This window comes from Phyllobates terribilis, unplaced genomic scaffold (genome assembly GCF_046119375.1).
Source record: "Phyllobates terribilis strain yellow unplaced genomic scaffold, ASM4611937v1 Scaffold_7__3_contigs__length_470593459, whole genome shotgun sequence".
In the NCBI taxonomy this organism is placed as follows: domain Eukaryota; kingdom Metazoa; phylum Chordata; class Amphibia; order Anura; family Dendrobatidae; genus Phyllobates; species Phyllobates terribilis.
In genome coordinates, this window is record NW_027362767.1 from 144281244 (window position 1) to 144299045 (window position 17802).

Below are 17802 nucleotides of genomic sequence, written 5' to 3' on the forward strand. Positions count from 1 at the left end.
GTAATTCTCAGTACCTGTATTATTCTGTATATATACACTGCACAGTACCACTTCTCCTGCCCTGTATACTGGGTGTAATTTGGTTCCCTTCATCATAACTGTAGTTAAATATTTAGCTTAGAAAATCCATTGGATTCAAGTAGTGATTGCCATTTCCAAATGTTATGAGGTCCATCTGGTGATGGTAGTGGTCATGTAATGCTGCAGCCTTGGATAAGAAGGTGGCACGTGTCGCTGCGTTACAAATCTGTAATGACAGGATGACTTCTTGACCCTCTACACTTCTTACCGTGATGGTAACGTTGGGTCCATGTTGCAGGATTATGTGGTCCCTTTTGCTGCCCGGCCCCGGGTGTGCGCTGTGTCTTCAGTGGTTTGGAGTATCATGACGTCTTATAGTTCAGGTTGTCATCAGATCAGACTCTTCTTGGGGAAAGTCAGGGTTCTCCTTAAAGTTTCATAGTCAGCCGTGCCCTGATTTGTTGTAATCTCCCTGCGGTATAAGGAAAAATCTGACTCTTACTGTCACACACTTAGCATCATGGTAAACGGAGACCAACATTGGGCAAAAAAAAATACAGGAGGCCGTGCAGGGATACAAAGAGTTTATTGTATAATTCTCCTATGGGTTCATCGATTCTACACAGTGCAAAAGCTGCTCACAGTGTCGGCCCTCAGGACAGCCGGGAGGGGGATGGGAAAAGAAGATGACGAGGAGGAGGAGGATGTTCTGGTCATGCAGTTCTTGGATCGAAAGCGTAAAGTCAAGATGAGAGAGAGATCAGAAAGTTTCCCAAACTGGTCAACACCAAAAAGGTGGCAAAGACGGTCCCTAAAAATAAGTTTCTTAACTAATGAAAGGGGCAGGTTCCCGAGTCTGCACACCTAGTCCGTTCCTATTATAAAAAAAAACATATATTTTTTTTTTTTTCTCGCAAAAACTTGCTTTTAGTTTTCATCCTGAACCGAGACCAAGTGCAGCGCCACCGCGAAATATCACCTCAAGGGTTAAATCTATGATCAATCAAAAATAATATACAAACTCCTTGCTTCTCTTATCTAGCCCTGCTCTTCAGGTACATTGTGTAGTTTCCTCAAGAGCTGCATTCATAAATTCAGCCATTCTAACGGGAACGATAACCACACACTGAGCAGTTTATTGACAATTCTATACTGATCGGAGCAAGATATCTGGCCTGGTATAACCACGAGAAAGCAATATCCTTTAATCCAGAATGTAATCCAGCAGGAGAGGTTGGTGGATGTGAACTGCAAATACTATGATGGGAGGAAAGCAAGAGTAGCATCATGGAAGTAAGAGCAGTTCACCAATCTTATAGTGCATTGCCTGTTTTATCCAGACACTGATCCAGCAGGGTATGCTATAGGATGTGAACTCTGCCCCAAGAGGAAGCCAGCAGAGTTTTAAATGCAGTGTCAGGAGGTAATTCAACAGCTGTACCATAAGTAAAGCAGAGCACCTGCAATCTCAATGTGTGTGGCCTGTTTAACCCAGACACTAAATAAGTAGGGGGTGCTGTTGGAGAAAGCTTAGTGCCTAGAAGAAACCAATAGCACTATAAATGCTGTTCTGGGAGGTGGGGGAAGGTGGAGATAAATGAAAATCAGGTTGCTATAGCGTATGTCTTGTTTCATCATTTCAGCGCCAAGAAGAAACCAAGAGTTATGAATGCAGTTTTAGGAACTAAATCTAGAATGACACAAAAAGAGAAAAGTAAAGCAAGTTAGCACTGATTTACTATCCAGATAGTAAACCAGAAGCGGGTGCAGTAGGATGTAAGCTCAGTGCTGAGAAGAAACCAGCAGAGTTATAAATGCAGCTCTGGGAGGTAAAATGAGAGCAGCACCAGATAAGGAAGGCAGTACACCTGCAATCCTCAATATCCAGACAATGAACAAGCAGGAGCGGTGCCATGACGAGATATTGGATTGTGGAGCTGCACTTTTCTCCAGCGTTACAGTCTGTTCACAAGGACACTTGGGGTAAGAGGTTTATAGAGCAAATCGAGAGTACAAAACATTGGTCCATAGTAGCAGCAGGAGAGGGATGGACATAAAGGGTCAAAACCAGTGACAACAATGAACAGCAAAAGATGAATTCCTTAATATTTACATGTGTGCTAAGGTACGGACTGTGGAAGAGTAACCAGATTACATGAAAAGCAACGCATGGCAGAAAAAGCCTGATACCAAGAGTGGAAGCGGCCATCTTGTCAAGGCTTAACGTTCCCCTTTAAGACCAGCTGTCTGACCTTCCTTTGTCACATAATAATACATTTCCCACATCTGTTCTGTGACTATACTTATGGATCAAAGAAGAAAACAATGGCGGCTAGCTCCCCTCCCCGTCTTCTCTGCAGTGACCGGTGAATACTGACAGACTGTAGCCCTCCATCTTTAGAGTTTGTAGCTGGGGCACCTGGGTAATTGGACCCGTGTGAGTGGGCAGGTTCCCCCTATGAACATCATCTATATAACATGTTGAGTGACTGTTGAATGACTCGTACCCAGTGCTGATCGACAATATGGCAAATCGATCGACGAGCGTAAAAGTCTTGTATAAACGACCGCGCGACCCCGTAACACAAGCCCTGGGTATGCCGATGGACGCACCGCCGCCCCCCAATTTTTAGTTTGGTGCAAAAGAAGCGATTAATAGTAATCGGACAAATGATTAGAATAATAAATGATCCCGAGAGAAAGGCTCTACAGACCCGCACTGAATGGAAGCCGAGGAGCACATACACGTCTTATGTCCCATTTATTGTATGAGACACATGGAAATGGAGGACAATGACTGGCGCAGCAATCCAGCAGGCGCACCCACGCTCCCATTCACAACAGCTCTGCAGAGCCTCCATCTTGGGATTGTTGGGGTGTCTTAACATTCACCAACTTTTTCCTCATCCATTACTTTTTTTTTTTTTTTTTTTTTTAAAAAAACCTTTTAAGCTAAACTAGTTACCGTATATCGTCTTCTTCTCCGGTCACATCCAGAGCTGCATTTATAATTCAGCTGGTGGCTGGAGAGTGCTTGGCCTGGCTACTATATCCTCCATAATGAGGGGCATTTCACAGATATTGAACCAGCAGGAGCTGCAGGGAGATCCATGCCAAGAAGAAACCAGCAGCATTATGAATGCAGCTCTGGAGTAGATGTCCTAATATAAGTTGGGTATTATATTTAACAATTTGCACCCAAAGGTGGAGTCGATGGTTTTAGTTTTAACCCCTTATTGGACTCTACATCAATAACAGCTGTGGACACTGCCGTTTACTAAAAACAAAAAAAAAAAATAGATTGAGAAAGGCAGAAGATGGGTCAGCGGGGGAGATCTGTCCTCACACACACAGTGGTCAGATAAGAGAAGACCCCGGAGAGCAGTGGCCTCCATGCACCTGCCCTACAGAACTGGAGATCTGTGCTGCGCCCCCTGGTGGCTTAACCCCGGATTCCTTCGCCCATCACATGACATGATGGTGGGGCTATAGCAGGACGCAGTCTGATTCCTTCTGTCTCTGCCGGCGTTCTGAGGACGGACGTCCAGAGGTTTGAGGCCTCACCTGGAATAAAAAATATGGATTTATCTGTGACTGCACCTTTAAGAATCAGCCGGTGCTTGGGGTGCGGTAGTTAAGTGTGAGCTGATTACACGCCTGCGCTGACTCACTACTTGCTCCTGTGATTGCAAGAGATTTTTTTTGTAGCCATTTCCAGACACCTATGTAACGGCCGGCTGACATAATGAGGCAGATTACTGTGCACTAAAGGGCGAAGACAACCCCTCACCCGCTCTCCACATGTACACCGAGGGAGCCTGATCATAGCTGCATGTCGCCACCAAGTGGCTGGGATAAGGAACAACATCAATAAATAATGTGCACTAAATGGAGAAATGTATGTATCCACCTACACACCGCTCCGTCCGATGCTTGGCATTGTGCTTGGTGATGCAAGGCTTGAATGAAGCTGCCGGCAGGGCGCAGTGTTTGTGCTGATGAGGAGGTTTGGACTCTGCAGAGCGGTGGTGACTTTGTGGTGGAGGTGATTGTGGAATATTCAGGGGGGTAGACAGAGGTCACATACCTGCTGCGGGGATTGTGGCGGTGCCTGTGGTGCGGGCACCTGCTGCTGATACTCCTCTTTCTGCAGCTGTCGGGCCAGCTCCAGGTCACTCATGGGCAGAGGTCCCTGTTGCTGCTGCTGTAACGACAGCGCAATCATGTAGTCCTGCGGGAGAAGAAGTTCAGGAGTCATCGGCCCACTACAGACCAAACAATACCGGGTGTGCCTGCGGATGGCGCCGCAATGTTACCTGATCCACCTGTCGTTGCTGCAGCTGCTGCGGGGAGCTAAACGCCGAGTCCTTCTCCATGTGCTGAGTGAGGTGGAAGTCTGAGTCGCAGAAGCAGCTGTCCCCCTCCACGTTGTGCAGACTCTCCCAGATCACCTTCTCCTCCTGCAGGAAGCCCTGGTCCGTGACCAGCAGATACAGGTGACCCTGGACCAGGACGAGACGTATTTTATTATAGGAAAAAAAAAACAAGTTGCAGACGTCAGCTTGCGCCATATTTTAGCAACCCCCCCCACTTCTGAAAATGGCGGAGCCACCATCAGCCCGACAGGCTTATTAAAGGTCGCAACAGCAATTGCCACTACGTCTATGACACTGGGGGACAGGATGATTCCCCACCGCTCGGTCTGAAGGAATTGGGGGGCCCTAAAAAGGGATAGGGGGTGCGGGAGGAGCAGGGATGACATAATGCTACCTTGTGCTTTATTAACGTGCTGAAGTGATTGTTCCGGAAGAAGACGCTAAGCTCGCCCTCCTTCACGGCCGCCATCAGCTCACACAGTCCGTGGTAGGTGAGCTGCGCTGCCGACGACTCCAGGAACTGCTCTGCGAGGAGACCTGAAGACACAGAAGGAGGAGGAGGAGGAGGTGAACCAAGGTGCCGCCCGGCTAACCCCGATGCCTCCGCTGCCCCCGCCCGGCTAACCCCGATGCCTCCGCTGCCCCCGCCCGGCTAACCCCGACGCCACTACATCTGAAGGGGTTAAACCACTGGGATAAGAGCTGGCTCAGATTTCCGACGTATAATACAAGTATGTCCTGGTGCACCAAGGGGTTAAACAATGTATAACTTGCGCAGGGTTAATTAAACATGGCTGCGTTCTTTCAGCCCCTGACTATAGGTTGTGTCTGATATTACTGAAGTGAATGGAGCGGAGCTGCTAGACCACACAACCTACAGCCAGGGGGTGGCGCTGTTTTTTAAAAAGAGACTTTTTTTTTTCTTTTATAATCCTGGACAGGGCCATTAAATAAGTTACTGGTTTCAGGATCTGGATCTCTGAAAACTATTGTGAATGAAGACCTGAAATGGTGTCCTGACCTAACACTTATAACCACACCCTAGGGTGTCAGGGACTGACTAAATCAAAACACCAAATTTCTCCTAGGAGCAAATAGATCCCATTAATGTCCCTTCTTATATGGGATCCATTTGCTCTTAGGAGGACCTAACACTTGTCACAGCTGAAAGTTTCTTAAAGTTGTATCTGCTCTAAACCGGACATTGGTATCATGGTTACTGACAGCTGAAGCATCGTTACAGTGTGTCAGAAGGAATTCCATCTGGTCAGGATTTTTTTTTTTGTCTCTGGACCTAAAGTGTTCCTATTCTCTGACAACAAGCGAATGGCAATAATGGAAACACAGAGACTGCTGGAAAGCGGAGGCTGGGCCACGGCCGTACCTTCCGTCACCAGGTTGGGGTCACTCGAGTGCTTGCAGGTGATGATCTTCTCCACTAGTTGGTTGTAGCTCAGTTTGCCGACAGCCTGGACAGCCTCAGAGCTCTGCATGGGGTAAAGACAAAGTGTAGTGGTGTCATGTCTGGAGAAGCCTCACTACAGCCCTCCCAGGACCTTCCACCTTGTGACCCAGCAGAGCCCAGGAGAAGCCGCTCACACCTAGATCACTACTACACAGTGCAGTACCTGAGGGTCCACCAGCCAGCCGTGGTACAGCGGGATACTGAGGAGGTCGAACACTATGCACTCAGGGGTGTACTCGAAGTCTGATACGCCTGTGAAGCGCACGTTCACGTCCAGCCCTGTGGACAGCTTCGACAGCACGGTCATGGCGTCGTTCACATTCTGCAACGAGAGACAACGATTAAATGTTAACCAAGCCAGGTGCCTCATGGCGTACTGCTAGGGGACAGCGATACAATCTGCTTCCTTAAAGGGCCTGTCAGATTTAGAATTTAATACTAAGGATTTCAGGGATTTTCAGTTTTAACCCCCCGCCCATTTAAAAGTCACCACCAAAAACAAATAGGTACCTTGTAATACCGCACGTCTCCTGTGGGGGCAGTGTAGGGGAACTGAGCACAGACTACAGCTGATTGCTGGCGGTCCTGGCAGGTGATCTGCGCATTGTTAGATCACATTTACTTTCTGATAAACTTGCCTTGTTGCGTTTGTTCCTTACTTTTTGTGTAGTTTCATTTCAGCCTATTTTAAAGTTGACTTTCTAAGTATTAAACTGTTTATTGTGGGATTTTATTTTTAATGTTCATCATCGTCAGCGAGGTTTTTTTTAGTTTTCCAAATGTTTTCGGTCATTAGATCATCAATGTCTGATCAGTGGGGGAGCGACACCCGGCAGCCCCGCCGATCAGCTGCGCTCGGTGCCACCAGCGGCCGGAGCTGCTGTCTCCCGTTAGTAGCCGCATTCGGGTACTGCACATCCACCCTTTATTCAAATCAACAGGGGGTCGATATGCAGTACCCGGCCGCGGCCACTAACAGGAGATGGAGCAGCTCCGGCCGCTGGTGGCACCGACCGCAGCTGATCGGCGGGGCTGCCGGGTGTCACTCCCCTACTGATCAAACATTGATGACATAGCTTAAAGATAGATCTTTAATGTTAAAGGTAGTGGACAACCTCTTCAAATGTATCGGCCATAACTGACATTGGCATCTAAGGGGTTAAGCTGCCAACACCACGGTATGGGCTCCATACCAAATTATATAAATGTACTCGCTAACATGGGACTGCCAGAAGTCGGACCCCCCAATCTAATCTTTATGGCCTATCCCGTCGTTGGGTTTCTCCGGTCTATGGGACTTAGTCTGGAGCGTCACCGACCTGCTGGAAGTTGAGCTGCAGCGCCTCAGAGTTCTCCTGCGGCTGAATGGATAGGATGCAATCACCTGTATGGGAGAGAAGATGCACATCAGACAGGTGGTTGTGAAGGGGTTAATACATGGGTGATGGCTGCCGGGTGCAGAGCAGACATTGGCGCTGGCACCTTCCTCAGGGATCGGTACAGGCCGTTTGGTTTGGGAAAGAGTGGAGATCACGAGGAATAGTGTACATTCAGGGACCCGGACACGGCCGCAGCCACAGGGCGACCCGGACACGGCCGCAGCCACAGGGCGACCCGGACACGGCCGCAGCCACAGGGCGACCCGGACACGGCCGCAGCCACAGGGCGACCCGGACACGGCCGCAGCCACAGGGCGACCCGCTCCTCTGCTGAAAGAATCCACAACACGACACTCATCCCCAGAGGGGAAATCTTACCGAGATGCGCCATCAGCTCCTCCGATGTGATTAGCTCCTTCTGAGGAGGCAGCTTCACCTGTAATAACAAAGCAGATCGGTCACCGACCAAAATCTACATAATTAGCGTTGATCATGCATCAGGTCATAAACTCTAGTTACATCCAAAGCTGCACTTAGAGTCCTGTTCACATCTCCCCGCTGTCACAGGCTGGTTCAGTGTCTGTATAATCTGAGCTGCCCGGGGCTGCAGGGGTCTATGACGCCGAATACCATACGAGGTGAGCAATGTATACACTAAATACAGTGTGAGCGCCTGTGATGGAGCCGCATGTTTATACAGAACACAAGATAATGGTGGTAAAGAGAACGGCCACATCGCACTGGCTGGGTCAGGTCTGCTGCAATACAACGACCCGGTCCTCACCCATTAATGACCGGCCCAACAGCATTCCTGATATGTAGTGTCCTGTATGGTGTGCAGCACAGGACAACACCCCGAGCGACATCCTGTCTTATTATATATTTTAGGAGTTGGAGTCGGTCCATTTTATACCGACTCCATAGCCCTCATTACATAGGTTAAAAAAGACCTTGGTTGAACCACTTCACCTTTCCTCCACCAGTTATACATTTTTTTGTCACTTATCTATATTCCACAATGTTATGTGTATAGAGGAAATCCTCCAGCCCTTGTATAAAGCTGTTATAGTGTCGGCCATCACTACCTCTTGTGGTCGGCATTCCACAGTCTGACTGCTCGGACTGTAAAGAACCCTTTCCTGTTTAGCTGCTGGAATCGCCTTTCTTCCACCCGTAATGAGCCCCCTGGTCCTTAGTATGGTCTTTGGAAGGAATAAGTCATGTGCCGTCCTTTATACTGACCCCATATATATTATACATGTAAATGAGATCCCTCTCTGAGAAGTCGTTTTTCTAAGCTAAACAAGCTCAACTTCTCCAACCTCTCATCATACGAGCGGCCTACATAGTTTGGTGTCGTCAGAAAAGACTGAAACTTTACTCTCAATCCCATTCACAAGGTCATTAATAAAGAGGTTAAAAGAACCTCACCGCTCCCAGGTCAGATCCCCGCGGTCCCCGCCGCTCCCAGGTCAGATCCCCACCGCTCCCAGGTCAGATCCCCACCGCTCCCAGGTCAGATCCCCGCGGTCCCCACCGCTCCCAGGTCAGATGTCCACGGTCCCCACCGCTCCCAGGTCAGATCCCCGCGGTTCCCGCCGCTCCCAGGTCAGATCCCCGCGGTTCCCACCGCTCCCAGGTCAGATCCCCGCGGTCCCCACCACTGACTATATCCCATTTATGACAACAGTTTCCTGTAATTTAACCACTTCCTTACCCATCTGCACATAGTTTCCCCCAGTCCCGACTTCTGGAGCTTCAGTATAAGGGAAGAGTCAGGCGACTGTATAGCCCGGACGAGGATCGCATCTCTGTGCATGGACTGGCTGTCGATTCTCCCAGCCCAAGCGTGACAGCTGCATAGAAATCCCTGCTGTCACACTCGGGTCAGGAGAGCTGCCGGCCGGACTGCACCGCGATCCTCGTCCTGGTTATACGGCCGTCTGACACTTCCATAAGGCTGTTGTGTGGTACAGAATCAAATGCCTTTACAAAGTCCAGATACATCACATTACTTATCCTGAGAGACAAGCTGCATTATACTTCAGAGCTGCACTCACCTTCCAACGCAAAAACAAGATATTCATGATTGCGATCAGGGGGCAGGGTCCGTTCTCGCTCTGGGTGATCACCGGTGTCCGTTCTCCCTTCCAGTTTATCCACTTCACAAAGTAATAGTCCGCCCCTGAAGCTCCGTTTCCCGCCGGCTTTGAGGCCCCGGGTTCTAGCGCCTCTTCACAGGGGCTGACGTTAACGCTGGAGCACAGCAAATTCTGCAGCGATGGCTTCTCCGTCTTTGTGTGATCGTCTGAAGTCTGACAACTCCCTGGCGGCTCGGATTCTGCTGAAGTGGACATCTCAGTGGGCTTTCCCGATTCTGGAATGGACTGGCAGTTCCCGTCGTCCGCTCCTCCCTCGGACAGGCTGTCACTTGGGCGAGTGCTGCTGTAAGTGCTGCTATCGCTAGAGCCGGACGTCTCCCGCTCCTCCGATGTCTCTCGACTCCTCTCCGCCATTTCCTCTGAAACCAAACTGAAGCTTGCCCCTGTGGCGTCAGTCTCCATGGCTTGTACCGCCGCCTCCTGTGGCTTCTCACAGGTCTCCGTCTGCAGATCCGCAGCTTCTACCTTCCCGCCCTGATCCATGCCGCTTTCTTTCCCTGATGGCTCCATGACTCGACCAAATAGAAAAAAAAAAACCTTACAAAAATACAAATTTCTGCCTAAAAAAAGGCTCAAAAATGTATAAATATGACCTGGGACTGTTCACAATCGGCCCATGGCGGTTTTCTATATAATTAATAATATTCACACATCGCGATCGAGAAAGTCAAAGATTTAAAAAATTTAAAAGAAAAAAAAAAAAGATGAAAGGATTACAAATAAATTACATCAAAATCATGGTGAGAAAAAGGCAGAAAATGACAAAAAAAATGCATAAAAAACACAAATCATCAGGAGCGCTGCAGCTTGTTTCCTGTAGGTGGCGCTGAGGAATAATCAGGAAGGGCAAGATGGACGGCTTATTGTAAGGGAGAAGTCTGCGGAGAAAGGAAAATATATTGGAACATGGTTATTATTAAAGGGGGTTGTCCAGGAATGAGTAACTAGATATGTGGGGGTCTGACACCTCCCCCAGAACAGGACAGCGCCATCCATGGCGCAGTGGCCGCTGCTGGGTATAGCGGCTTCCATTAAAGGGAACAGGAGCTAAGCCGCAGTACCTGAAATGGCCACTGGCCCATGGATGGTGCTGTGCGGTTCTGGCAGCTGATTGGTTGAGACATTGGGATATTTATCACTTCTCTGGAGTATAAATCATCAGTATCTAAGTCTAAAACAATTAAAAAGATGCTGCTGACGGATCCATCATTCTTACGGCGCATTTCTAGCACTAGTTTCATCGGTGCGTCAGAATATGTCCAAGGAGCCACCCGCGCCACAGGGGCGAGCGCCACAGGGAGCCTCCTGCGCCACAGAGGCTAGCGCCACAGGGAGCCGTGAGCGCCACAGAGGCTAGCGCCACAGGGAGCCGTGAGCGCCACAGAGGCTAGCGCCACAGGGAGCCGCGAGCGCCACACGGAGCCGCGAGCGCCACAGAGGCTAGCGCCACACGGAGCCTCCCGCGCCACAGAGGCTAGCGCCACACGGAGCCTCCCGCGCCACACGGAGCCTCCCGCGCCACAGAGGCTAGCGCCACACGGAGCCTCCCGCGCCACACGGAGCCTCCCGCGCCACAGGGGCGAGCAGTTTTCTGGACCTCTGCTTGGTGTCAGTGAATAGAAAACGGAAAATCAGCCGTTACGGGTAAAAATACATACAATAGATAGATGGATAGATAATAGATAGATGGACAGATAATAGATAGATGATAGAGAAGAGATAGAGAAGAGATAGAGAAGAGATGATAGATAATAGATGATAGATAATAGATAGATAATAGATAGATAATAGATAGATAGATAGATGATAGATAGATAGATAATAGATAGATAGATAAATAGATAGATAAATAGATAAATAGAGAGATAATAGATGATAGATAATAGATAGAGAGATAATAGATGATAGATAGATAATAGATAGATAGATAGATGATAGATAGATAGATAATAGATAGATAGATAAATAAATAGATAGATAAATAGATAGATAGATAATAGATGATAGATAGATAATAGATAAATAGATGATAGATAATAGATAGATAGATAATAGATAGATAGATAATAGATAGATAATAGATAGATAATAGATAGATAGATAAATAGATAGATAAATAGAGAGATAATAGATGATAGATAATAGATAGATGATAATAGATAGATAGATAATAGATAGATAATAGATAGATAGATAATAGATAGATGATAATAGATAGATAGATAATAGATAGATAATAGATAGATAGATAATAGATAGAGAGATAATAGATAGATAATAGATAGATGATAGATAGATGATAGATAATAGATAGATAGATAATAGATAGATAGATAATAGATAGATAATAGATAGATAGATAATAGATAGATGATAATAGATAGATAGATAATAGATAGATAATAGATAGATAGATAATAGATAGAGAGATAATAGATAGATAATAGATAGATGATAGATGGAGGACAATCCCTTTAAATATTTTGCCAAGAAAAATGTAAAAAAATAAAAATTGGCCACAAAAAGACAAAACGGAAAATGTCGCTAAATGTCGAGAAAGAAAGAAATAAATATATATATTGCCAATACAAAAAGCGAGTAAATAATAGCAATACACAGAGCTCATACATCCCCGCGGCCCGTGCTGCCCGGACACTCAGCAGCCGCCGCTCACCGTCACTGCTGCGGCTCCGCGCACACGGCGGCCCCTGTACCTGTTCCGGGCCCGGGCGGCGGCTCCTCCGCTCTCTGAGGCCCCGGACTCCTCCGGCCTCTTGTTTATATTCCGGGACAGTTCTCTGTAGACGGACACCAACACCAAGAGCGTACAGAAGAGCAGAGCACAACACCCAGCCCCACCTGCAGGCCAGGAGGAAGAAAAGCAGCACAGAGAAACGGCATAGTTTATCACAGTGCCACCTAGCGGACAGGAGGAAGTAGTGCAGTGAAGAGAAACGGGCGTAGTTTAGCATAGCGACACCTGGCCGTTTGGAGCAGGTAGTGCACTACAGAAGAACGAGTGTAATTTATCACAGCGCGACCTGTGGTGCCCTGGAGGAGGTACTGGAGTACAGAGGAACAAGAGTACATTATTACAGCGACAATTGGAGGATACGAGACACTAATGCAGTACAGAGGAAAGAGCGTGGTTTAGCACAGTGATATCTGGCGGCCAGGAAAAGGTAGTGCACCACCAGGGGTGGATTAAGAGTAGCAACGGCCCCGGGCAGTTTAGAAGGCGCGGGCCGCACGCACGCACGCACGATTTATCACATGACATGTCACATGATCCCCTGTGATAGATCATGTGATAATTCACGTGAAATTAATTTGGCACAATATTAATTATAATATTTTTTTTTAGGCTGTGTGCCCACTATGCGTTTTTTAAGCATTTCCGCAGCGGCAATTCCGCTTGGTAGAAGGCCTGCCATGTTCCCCAATGATAATCCGCCTGTGCTGTGTACATGCTGCAGAAATTTCCGCTGCGGATTATCATTGCGGAAAAAACCGCAGCATTACCAATTATATTGCAGAAGCGCTGCGTTTTCACCGCCATTGATTTGCATTGGAACGCATGGATTCCACATCACTGCATCTGCACATGCAGAATCCATGCGTTTCAATGTGCAGATGGTACCCGGGTGTGGAGGACAGGAGACTCTCCTCCGGACCCGGGTACCATAGAACCTATAAAAAAAAGAATAAAATAAAAAATAAATATTATACTTACCTTCTGATGGCCCCCGGTGTCTTTATCCGATGCGTCCTGGCTTGCCGGCAGCTCGCGATGGTCTGAAAAGGACCTGCCGTGACGTCATTTAGTCATGTGACGGGTCATGCGACCGCTGACGTCGGCAGGCCATCAGAAGGTAATTATATATTTATTTTTTACCATTCTTTTACGGTCACACTATATAAATCCATGCCGGTTGAATGGACTTATATAGTGTGACCAAGTTGTCAAGCACTTTCCAAGTGATGCTAAAATCGCTTGGAAAGCGCTTGTCAGTCCGCATGCACAAATGCATGTGAAGAACGCTTCACATCCGCATGTCCCTGGCAGGAAAACGCATGTACAATCCGCATGTACAATCCGCATGTACAATCCGCATGCGTTTTTTCTGCCAGGGAGATGCAGAAACGCTCAGGAAAAATCCGGAGCATTTCTGCACCGTGGGCACATAGCCTTACATTAATTGTATGGCTTAATATTGAGCACACGTAGCCATCTATACACAGCGGGAGGCTGCACGGTGCCATCTATACACAGCAGGAGGCCGCACGGCGTCATCTATACACAGCGGGAGGCCGCACGTAGCCAACTATACACAGCGGGAGGCTGCACGGTGCCATCTATACACAGCAGGAGGCTGCACGGTGCCATCTATACACAGCAGGAGGCCGCACGGCGTCATCTATACACAGCGGGAGGCCGCACGGTGCCATCAATACACAGCAGGAGGCCGCACGGCGTCATCTATACACAGCGGGAGGCCGCACGTAGCCATCTATACACAGCAGGAGGCCGCGCGGCGCCACCTATACACAGCAGGAGGCGGCACATAGCCATCTATACACAGCAGGAGGCCGCACGTAGCCATCTATACACAGCGGGAGGCCGCACGTAGCCATCTATACACAGCGGGGGGCCACACGTAGCCGTCTATACACAGCGGGAGGCCGCATGTAGCCATCTATACACAGCAGGGGGCCGCACATAGCCATCTATACACAGCAGGGGGCCGCACATAGCCATCTATACACAGCGGGGGGCCACACGGCGCCATCTATACACAGCGGGAGGCCGCACGTAGCCATCTATACACAGCGGGAGGCCACACGGCGCCATCTATACACAGCGGGAGGCCACATGTAACCATCTATACACAGCAGGAGGCCGCACGGCGCCATCTATGCACAGCGGGAGGCCGCATGTAGCCATCTATACACAGCAGGAGGCCGCACATAGCCATCTATACACAGCGGGAGGCCGCATGGCGCCATCTATACACAGCGGGAGGCCGCATGTAGCCATCTATACACAGCGGGAGGCCGCACATAGCCATCTATACACAGCGGGAGGCCGCATGGCGCCACCCCCAAGAGACAGCGGGAGGCCGCACGCAGTCACGCACACACAAACATATACAGACATATACATACACGCATAAACACATTTGAAACTCAAAAATACATATAAACAGACATCACACAATGATATCTTCACACACACACACACTCACTCAATCACACACACACACACTCATCATCCCCCGGCTCCAGTCCTCCAGCTTCTCTCCGGTGCAGCAGTGCAGCGCGCACTGCGTGACGTCACAGCTAGGAGACACGGCCGCTGCAGTGCTGGCCCGACCGAAGAAGAAGCAGCGGCCGTGCGCCGCTGCTGGGGAAGCGGTCCGGGGGCCCCCCGCCTCTGACTGCCGGTATGTGCCGCGGCGCCACACATATTAAAATGAGGGCAATCTGGCCATAGACACTCTGGAGCCCCGGGCCCCCTGGAGGCCTGGGTCCCCGGGCAGTAGCCCAGATTACCCTCATGTGCAGTACAGACGAAGGCGTGAAGCTCGACACCTCGCAGCCATGAGGAGGTAGTGCAGTACAGAGGAACGAGAGTGGCTTCTCACTTCGCCACCTGGCGTCCAGCAGGAGGTAGTGCAGTGTAGAGTAACGCACGTGGTTTATGATATTGACACCTGTCAGCCAGGAGGAGAAAGGCGCAGAGGACAACGGCGTGGCGCCATCTAGCGGCATATATTAGTTAGACAAACTGTTAGAGGAGCGGTTTAAAAAGCACAGCGACATCTGTCCGCCAGAAGATGCCAGCACAGCTCAGGGGTGTAATACCCGGGACAGCGCTATAGGACTAAGGAGAGAAGAGAAGGACACTGACTGTATAAATAGTAGTGTGCACCTCACCGGGCACCTAGGGTATCACACAAGAGAGGATTAGATCCACGGCTCAGCAGAGGATTAGATACACGGCTCAGCAGACATTATCACACAGGAGAGGATTAGATACACAGCTCAGCAGACAGTATCACACAGGATAGGAATAGATACACAGCTCAGCAGACAGTATCACACAGGATAGGATTAGATACACAGCTCAGCAGACAGTATCACACAGGATAGGATTAGATACACAGCTCAGCAGACAGTATCACACAGGATAGGATTAGATACACAGCTCAGCAGACAGTATCACACAGGAGAGGATTAGATACACAGCTCAGCAGACAGTATCACACAGGAGAGGATTAGATACACGGCTCAGCAGACAGTATCACACAGGATAGGATTAGATACACAGCTCAGCAGACAGTATCACACAGGATAGGATTAGATACACAGCTCAGCAGACAGTATCACACAGGAGAGGATTAGATACACTGCTCAGCAGACAGTATCACACAGGAGAGGATTAGATACACTGCTCAGCAGACAGTATCACACAGGAGATGATTAGATACACGGCTCAGCAGACAGTATCACACAGGAGAGGATTAGATACACAGCTCAGTAGACAGTATCACACAGGATAGGATTAGATACACGGCTCAGCAGACAGTATCACACAGGATAGGATTAGATACACGGCTCAGCAGACAGTATCACGCATAGGATCAGATACATGGCTCAGCAGACAGTATCACACAGGATAGGATTAGATACATGGCTCAGCAGACAGTATCACACATAGGATCAGATACATGGCTCAGCAGACAGTATCACACAGGATAGGATTAGATACATGGCTCAGCAGACAGTATCACACAGGATAGGATTAGATACACAGCTCAGCTGACAGTATCACACAGGATAGGATTAGATACACTGCTCAGCAGACAGTATCACACAGGATAGGATTAGATACGCGGCTCAGCAGACAGTATCACACAGGATAGGATTAGATACACAGCTCAGCAGACAGTATCACGCATAGGATCAGATACATGGCTCAGCAGACAGTATCACACAGGATAGGATTAGATACACTGCTCAGCAGACACTATCACACAGGATAGGATTAGATACACAGCTCAGCAGACAGTATCACACAGGATAGGATTAGATACATGGCTCAGCAGACAGTATCACACAGGATAGGATTAGATACACAGCTCAGCAAACAGTATCACACACAGGATCAGATACATGGCTCAGCAGACAGTATCACACAGGATAGGATTAGATACACAGCTCAGCAGACAGTATAACACAGGATAGGATTAGATACACGGCTCAGCAGACAGTATCACACAGGATAGGATTAGATACGCGGCTCAGCAGACAGTATCACACAGGAGAGGATTAGATACATGGCTCAGCAGACAGTATCACACATAGGATCAGATACATGGCTCAGCAGACAGTATCACACAGGATAGGATTAGATACCCAGCTCAGCAGACAGTATAACACAGGATAGGATTAGATACACTGCTCAGCAGATTGTATCACACAGGATAGGATTAGATACACTGCTCAGCAGATTGTATCACACAGGATAGGATTAGATACACGGCTCAGCAGACAGTATCACACAGGATAGGATTAGATACACAGCTCAGCAGATAATATCACACAGGATAGGATTAGATACACTGCTCAGCAGACAGTATCACACAGGATAGGATTAGATACACTGCTCAGCAGACAGTATCACACAGGATAGGATTAGATACACAGCTCAGCTGACAGTATCACACAGGATAGGATTAGATACACTGCTCAGCAGACAGTATCACACAGGAAAGGATTAGATACATGGCTCAGCAGACAGTATCACGCATAGGATCAGATACATGGCTCAGCAGACAGTATCACACAGGATAGGATTAGATACATGGCTCAGCAGACAGTATCACACAGGATAGGATTAGATACATGGCTCAGCTGACAGTATCACACAGGATAGGATTAGATACACTGCTCAGCAGACAGTATCACACATGATAGGATTAGATACGTAGCTCAGCAGACAGTATCCCACATAGGATCAGATACATGGTTCAGCAGACAGTATCACACAGGATAGGATTAGATACACAGCTCAGCAGACAGTATAACACAGGATAGGATTAGATACACTGCTCAGCAGACAGTATCACACAGGATAGGATTAGATACACAGCTCAGCAGACAGTATAACACAGGATAGGATCAGATACCTGGCTCAGCAGACAGTATCACACAGGAAAGGATTAGATACATGGCTCAGCAGACAGTATCACACAGGATAGGATTAGATACACAGCTCAGCAGACAGTATCACACAGGATAGGATTAGATACACGGCTCAGCAGACAGTATCACACAGGACAGGATTAGATACACGGCTCAGCTGACAGTATCACACAGGATAGGATTAGATACAC

The 17802-nt window shown here is 48.4% G+C and overlaps 1 protein-coding gene across 2 annotated transcripts; it reads right to left on the reverse strand.

The window, feature by feature from the left end:
• Nucleotides 1-590: 590 nt before the first annotated feature.
• Nucleotides 591-12283, reverse strand: MINDY1 (MINDY lysine 48 deubiquitinase 1). Of its 2 annotated transcripts, none has more exons than XM_073639368.1 (10): nucleotides 12078-12283; nucleotides 9302-10281; nucleotides 7620-7677; nucleotides 7182-7246; nucleotides 6026-6184; nucleotides 5782-5884; nucleotides 4792-4934; nucleotides 4338-4523; nucleotides 4109-4252; nucleotides 591-3585 (listed from the first exon to the last, which is right to left on the reverse strand). In XM_073639368.1, exons 2-10 carry the CDS (start codon nucleotides 9911-9913, stop codon nucleotides 3508-3510), a joined length of 1548 nt encoding a protein of 515 aa, XP_073495469.1. In that variant the 5' UTR covers nucleotides 9914-10281; nucleotides 12078-12283; the 3' UTR covers nucleotides 591-3507. The 2 variants fall into 2 exon arrangements, with proteins under 2 accessions (XP_073495469.1, XP_073495471.1); XM_073639370.1 differs by having other exon boundaries at nucleotides 12118-12282.
• Between the last annotated feature and the right edge of the window lie 5519 nt (nucleotides 12284-17802).

Excerpts from the sequence above, each read along its gene's own strand:
- MINDY1 (XM_073639368.1), bottom strand. The coding sequence starts at position 9,913 with ATGGAGCCATCAGGGAAAGAAAGCGGCATGGATCAGGGCGGGAAGGTA. Across the intron at positions 5,885-6,025 it reads GCTGGCTGGTGGACCCTCAG|AGCTCTGAGGCTGTCCAGGC; the intron begins GTACTGCACTGT and ends TACCCCATGCAG. Across the intron at positions 4,253-4,337 it reads AGCAACGACAGGTGGATCAG|GACTACATGATTGCGCTGTC; the intron begins GTAACATTGCGG and ends CTTCTCCCGCAG.